Source organism: Gekko japonicus, unplaced genomic scaffold (genome assembly GCF_001447785.1).
Source record: "Gekko japonicus isolate JY-2015 unplaced genomic scaffold, Gekko_japonicus_V1.1 scaffold1705, whole genome shotgun sequence".
Lineage (NCBI taxonomy): Eukaryota > Metazoa > Chordata > Lepidosauria > Squamata > Gekkonidae > Gekko > Gekko japonicus.
In genome coordinates this window covers 341,961-348,976 of record NW_015161450.1, presented here as the reverse complement: position 1 = coordinate 348,976, position 7,016 = coordinate 341,961, and the positions used below count along the sequence as shown (strand labels likewise).

At 40.5% G+C, this 7,016-nt stretch overlaps 1 protein-coding gene across 1 annotated transcript in view; it reads left to right on the top strand.

Moving 5' to 3' along the window:
- The window catches only part of SERPINE3 (serpin peptidase inhibitor, clade E (nexin, plasminogen activator inhibitor type 1), member 3), a 19,822-nt gene extending 13,008 nt beyond the window's left edge, over positions 1-6,814 (top strand). The window contains exons 7-9 of the mRNA XM_015429052.1: positions 317-403; positions 3,992-4,075; positions 6,761-6,814. Coding sequence (XP_015284538.1) covers positions 317-403; positions 3,992-4,075; positions 6,761-6,804 — 215 coding nt within the window. The 3' untranslated portion in view covers positions 6,805-6,814. The remainder of the gene's footprint in view (positions 1-316; positions 404-3,991; positions 4,076-6,760) is intronic.
- Positions 6,815-7,016: the final 202 nt, after the last annotated feature.

The following is a 7,016-nucleotide window of genomic DNA, read 5'->3' as shown; positions in this document are numbered from 1 at the left end:
TTCCTGCTCCAGTCTCCAAAAACTTCCAGAAGGAAATTCCACAACTTTGAAGAGTTTATATTGCATTCTATTTAACAGTGCAGTCCTAAACAGAGTAACACCTTTGAAGTAAACACTGAAGTGAAAACGTTTCAGATTGTGTAACTCTGTTTAGGACAGCACAGGTAAAATGAGGTTCTGTTTAATCAGGCACTGTGATACCCATTATCTAAAGTATATCTGACCTGCTTCACATCTCTCTAGACATATTTCTTCTTTAATATGCAGTTGTCTTTGCATTTCGATGTCAAATGTGATTCATAGTTTTATTTCCTAGAACAGGGAAGCCTGTTTATATCAGAAGCCATCCACAAAGCAAAGATTGAAGTGACAGAAGATGGTACAAAGGCGTCAGGAGCTACAGGTAAAGCAGAAATAATTTTTAACACATGCTTATTATTTAAATTTTTCTCCATTCATGAAACAATCTGTCTTCAGTCCCACAGACTTAACTCCTCAATGCAGGCAGTTTTGCCAATAAGCCACAAAGACAGGGTTGCCAACTCTGATTTGAGAAATTCCTGGAAAATTAGGGGTGGTACCTGGGGAGAGAGGGGTTTGGGGATGGGGAAGCTCACTGGGGATGTGATTTTTTTTTAGGACTTCTGTTTCCACTCTTTGGAGTTGCCCTTTCCTCCAGGTGACCTGATCTCTGGCCTGGATTTTTTTAAAATATATATAATCTTTTTTAAAAAATGTCTACATAACTTCTACAAAAACTACACACTAACTAAAATTACAGCTATACAACGACCATATATGATAGTAGTTATTATCTTAAGTCAAAGCTTTTCTCTTATTCAAGTTAAGAATAAAAATTCCATTCTACTGTTTCAATATGCAAAAAATTAAAATTATTGACAATGCAAGATTATGTAACGTAATATAAACATTTATTCTAAAGTTTAAGCTATTTTCTGCCTTTCTTTACTCTCTTCTTGCTTTTATCGTCCCGAGGTGGTTTGGGTGCTGCTGCTCCCAATTCTGATTCAGATTCTACTTCTGAACTGCCATCTATGGATGTTTCGTGGCTTTCCAAGCCATGCTGACTGTCCAGTTCTCCTCCTCCTTCTTCTTCCTCCGTGTTCTTTATATCTTTTTTGGGTTCTTGATGTCTCTCCAAAAACTGCATCGCTTTGGTAAAAGAGTCAATCTTTTCTTTTTTGCCTTTGTAGTTGAACATCAAGCCTTCAGGTAGTATCCATCGGTAGGTAGTGGAATATTCCCGTAAATAGGTGGTTAAATTCTTGTAATGTTATTCTCTTCTTCCTTATCTCAAATGGAATGTCTTTCAATATTCTGATGTCCTCTTCTTTAATTTTCAGTGTAGTCCCAGATGTTGCTTTCAATATTGCATCTCTTATAGATCTCTTAGAGAATCTGACATATATTTCACCAGGCAGGGTTTTTTTTCTTAATAAATTCTGAATATGTCCGATAGATCATATCGATTTCGCTTTGGAGTACTTCCGCCTTGATGTCTGTCACTGGTGCAAGCGCTTCACTAAGGATTTCTTTCAGATTCTCGGATTTGTCTTCTGGCACACTTTGAAATCTCAACACGTATGAAGATTTTTCCATTTGTAGCTGCAAAAGTTGACTTTTATCTGAAGATCTTTCTGTTTCCACAACTTCCTGTCTTTGGTCAATTGCTTCAATCTTGCTTTCAACTTCCTCTGTTCTTTTATTGGATTCTTTTAGCTGTTTTTGTAAAGACTCCAAGGTCTTGCTGATGTTAGTCATCTGTGCCACCAGAGGTTGCAATGCAGTATCCAGCATGCCTGCAAAGTCAAAGTTCACTTTAGGTTTGGAAACCGGACATGTTGAGCTGGCAGTTCCTTGTTGAATCTTTGCTTTTGCCGCCATCTTTTCAGCATGATAAGACATTGTTTATTTTTTTATAAAAGTTCGTTTAAGTCTTTAGAAGTTTATTTGTTTTGCCGCCTTAACAGTCTGGCATTGTACTGATTGAAATCAGCCTTCCTCTCAAACGCCGCCACTTTCTGCCCCCTCTGATGCTTTTAAATCTTATTTGCCGTTTTCGAGGGGTGGGTAGCTTCCCCCCCCCTCCCCCTTTTTCTTGGGGGCACCTGGGCTGGCATCTTACTTACACTCCGCTTCATCGGGTAAGAGAAATTATTTTTGTTTTCGCCCGGTCAGTTGCTCGCTCAGTTGCTCGCATGCTCGTTCCATGCCCAGAATGGTACCGCCGCGGTGGGGACCTATAGGGACAGGGAAGAGCCTCGATCCTTGGCCTCAAACTCTGGCCTGGAAATTAGTTGTAATTCTGGGAGAACTCTGTGTGCAGTGTGAGTTTGGTACCCCAATACCAAGGGAGGGATCGCACCAATCCAAACTTCAAGATATCACAGCACAGTTTACTGCCAAAGAAACCCACTGAACTTGATGTGGGTTACTTTCAAATGTATACAGTTGCAACCTTAGTTCAGTCACTATAAATACAAAAAGCTTCCTTAGACTGATTCAGGCCATTGCTCTATTAAGGTCTGTCTTGTCTACTCCCACCGGCAGTGACTGGCTCTCCAGTGGCTCAAGGAGAGGTCTATTATAGCTTCTACTACCCAGTGCTTTTAAGTGGGACCTGATAGATGCTCTACCACTGAGCCAGCAGTTCAAGTGAGAGATTGGTTGAGGGCAAATCCACAATATTCCACAATCTTTGTTTCCCTTTGGGGATTTCTTCCCACAATCCTGGTTAGTGTTAGTATAACTCAGCGGTGAAGTACCTATAAAAACAAGCTCTGCTAAGCCAGTTTATAACACGTGATTGTAACTTGCATGTGTAGCACACACAGCTACTAATTCACTTTAGAACACGTAGATGCCCCCTCTTCAGAATCCATCTTGAGGAAGCTTAGTAAGTAAAACGGAATCATTAAAACACTGCAGCATACCTGTGCATTTTCCTTGCCTGCGTGCCCATGGAGTCACATTCCATGGCATTCAGAAGCATACATAGATGGGGAGCAAATTCTCAGAACGAGTAGCACTAATGCAGAACACTGGTGCATTTCGGAGCTGCCCAAATGTTCTTTTGAACCTGAAATTTTCTTTACTGGATCTTTACATCTTGTGTCTGGTTGACAATTAACAAAAGTCCAGTGTGTGTGTGTATGCTCTCTAAAGATGCCTCCTAGTGTCTTAAGAAGATAACTGAGCATGCTGATTTAAAGCACACAAAAAATATTTTTTTTTGTAAGCAGAGCTATCACTGCCATCTGCCAACCTACCTCCACTTATTGCTTCGCCAGTCCAGAGCAGGTCCTCTCCATGGCTGCTTCTTAAAATCAAACAAAATGTCAGATGATCCATTCATAGATCTCTTACCCAATGTGTAATGTGATCCTAACTCTACTACAAAAACCCAAATTTGACACCCAAATTTACCTTATCCCCTAATCAAGATGCTTTGTCATTGGGCAAATAGCTGGCAGCCTTCAGCATGCAGTAACAGCGCAATCCTAAACAGTGTTCCCTCTAAGCTGAGTTAGTGTGAGCTAGCTCACAGTTTTAGAGCCTCTGGCTCACACATTTTTGTCTTGGCTCAGGAAGGAGGGCTCCAGAGCAAACTAGTTTATCCAGCAGCGAAATCTCTTGCTCACAACTTTAATGCCAGTAGCTCACAAAGTAGAATTTTTGCTCACAAGACCTCACAGCTTAGAGGGAACATTAGTATTTCAGAATCCTACTCAAGTTTGCTCAGTGGGGCTTACTCCCAGGAAAGTGCTCTCGGGACAGCAACATAAATGTATGGACAAAAAAAGATCTATCAAACAGATGCGAAATAACTTATCTGGAGATGCTCTTATACAGTAAAACACCCTTCTTGCAATTAGGACACAAATTGTTATACATGCTAGATTGGAACTTCTTTGTAAGGCTCCCTAGAATTGAACAAAGGGAAATAATTAACTAATGTTTTATACCACAGCTATGGTGTTGCTAAAACGATCCCGGGCTCCTGTCTTCAAAGCTGACAGACCTTTTAATTTTCTCCTTAGGCAAGCCAGTACAGGTAAGCACAAGTTACTTTCCCATGGGAGCAGGATAGAAAAATATCATTCGCTTACTTAAAACATGACGTACCACTTAGCTTGAAGATCCATAAAACAATGTTTTGTCTTTCATGCTCCAGTTTTCTCAGTTTTCGTAATATACTCAGGTACATCCCTCTCTTTGATTTTTTTATGTTGCAGGATGTCATGCACTGGATCTAAAGGTGCTCTTCTTCACCTTCTAATCTTGGCAGGGCTGTGTGACGCCTTGCACTAAAAAGGTGCATGAGAAAAGTCAAATTAAATTTCAAGATGTGTTGCACAATCTGTTGCACAAGAGCTGCCATAGAACTTTACTTCTTATAGCACTGGACAAACTTTTGCACAAATACTAACAGAACACAGAGGTGCAGTTAGGTAATTTTTGACTCTGTGGTATTGTGAGGATTTGTGAAATGCTGATGAAGTTTCCCACATTTCAGACAACTGACTAGTATATGTTGTTTTTCCATGTTTCCACATGACAGCCTATATCTGTGCACAGTCCATTTACAGCCCTTTCTTTCCACAAATGAAATCTGCTTTATTTTAAACCTGTAAGAAAACTGGTATCTCCTTGGCAGGACACTGCTACACAAACTGCGTTTTGAATCTGAAGGGTAAATAGTGCAATTGCAGGACTTGGTGAATAGCTAGTCAATGATTCATCAATTGCTCTCTTAATTTGTTGGTGACCACAAGGGGCTGGACCCTGGCAACACTTAGTGTTAAGTCGCTCGCTTAACAAAGCAGTCGGAGAGTGATTCAGCAAGAACACGACTTTATTCTTCAACTCGAACACAACTCCAACACAGATCAACATCTGATAGCCAGAACAGCCTTTACATTGCAGCTGTCCTGCTTTTAAACATTCCCAGCTAATATAGCCACACCCACTGTACAAATACCAACCAATAAGGTTGTTCGTATAAGGACCAATCATGGACGTTCCCGCTCAGGGAGCTTGCTGTGAAGTGATTGGCTTGTTACTTCCTGGGCTAGCGATACGATTGGATGTATTTGGATCCTAGCCCAGGATGAAGCTTAACATTGCTTTTCAATGAGATGTTTCACATACATTCTGCATTCCATGGCAGCTTTGGAATACTACACTTAGCATGACAGAAGAGAGTTGCCTGCCCTTTAGAAAAAGGTTGTTGGAGGATCTGCAAATAGGAGTTTTTAAAAAGGTTGTTAAAGGTTTTGTAGCTAGATTTGAGTCCAGTAACACTTAGAGACTAACAAGATTTTTGGGGTATATGCTTTCGAGCATCAAAGCTCTCTTCATCAGATACCAGATAAAGGTATTGTGTTATTCCTGTCCAGTGTTACACAGTCACCTGAATTTTTTTAAACAGAAGAGAATCACCCACAAGACTACCTGCCTTTTGGGGATGGGGGAGATGATCCTCAGAGGTGTCTGCAAAGATGCAGAGGGTTTTGAAAAAGTTTTTAAAAAGGTTTTGCATTGTTCCCATGCAGTGCTGCATTACCCATGCTCCTCAAATAAAAAAGAAATTAAAGCAGTATGGGTGAAGAATCCTCAGGGTGGGGGGCTGTAATGCACACCAAGTGTGAAAGGGAAACCACCATTAAAATGGAGATAAAACTGATTACCTTGGGCTGTCCGGAATCTCTGTTGCAAGGGCAATTTCACAGGAAAATCTCATCTGCAACCAGATTACCACAGAAAATCACCCTGGTGTGGGAAGCACCCAGGTTCTCCACCCCTTGCTCCTGTAACGAACATAGCTGTTCCCATTACATCTAGGTTTGCTTCCTTCCACACAGAGGATTTGTTCCAGTTTGGCATCGAAAGTGCAGTGGGATTTTTTTTTACCATCCACACGCTGTTGTCCCCTAATTATCCATTTTCTGCTCCTCCCCCCCCGCTTTGCTCCAATTATCCCAATCCAGGTTTGATATAATCTTTTGAGGAAGATTGCACTCAAAGTAAGGTGTGCATTTTTGAAGGTCCTACCCAGATCAGCACCATTTCCCTTCCACAGCCCCTCATGGCTGCTGTTTCCCTGCCCCTCTGTTAATGTAGGGCAAAAATGGAGGGAAAATGGCAGCTGATGGAAGAAAATATACACACACAACTCTTGTGTGGACACTGTATTCATGGAGAGGATGACGGGGAAATGGAGAAGCTTCACCACATGGATACAGCCTAGCTTAGCCCTTAAAGTTACCTCGTTTTTTACTTGAGCGTCTCTTATTTTCTCTAAGTTGAATGTAATAATAAATAATAATAAATAATTATTTCTGTCAGTAGAACAAGAAGGAAAAAATGCCAGGTGATAGATGACTCATTTATTACATGAAGTCCCTATGCGTTTCACTGTGCAGGCTTCGTCAGGGGGGATCAGAACATTCACCTAGTGCTCGAATTGTCCATAGCAATTATTTTTAAATTCTATTAAATTATCTTATTTCTGTCAGCCATAATACATAAATAACAATGTTCGAGCGAGTTATGAAGACTTTAGTTCCCAGCTTCCAAATGCTGCTGATGGCCAAATGTAAACATGTAGTAACTTTAGCACTGTGATCCACCTGTACACATTTATTCTGCTTTACAATAAGAATTAAATAGGGCGCTGTTGCAGTAGTTTGAACACATCCATAACAAATGCAAATTTAATATTCTGTTTTCTTTATAGGTTCCATTCTCTTCATAGGAAGACTTAGGAATCCCACAGAATAAGCTTGTCAGATTCATGCTTTCTTCCACAATCAGCATTCTCATAGTCAAACTAAAGCATTCGACAAAGATTTAAAATTAAGTGTTGTGAATATTAAGAGGAAGATGTGAGTAACCTGAGACTGTAAATAAAAACTGGTCCCCCCCTCACCCAGTTGCAAAGTGCGTTTGTTTGTTACACCAGTTAGTCTTCTGAAAAAGTCTTAGTTTGGGGA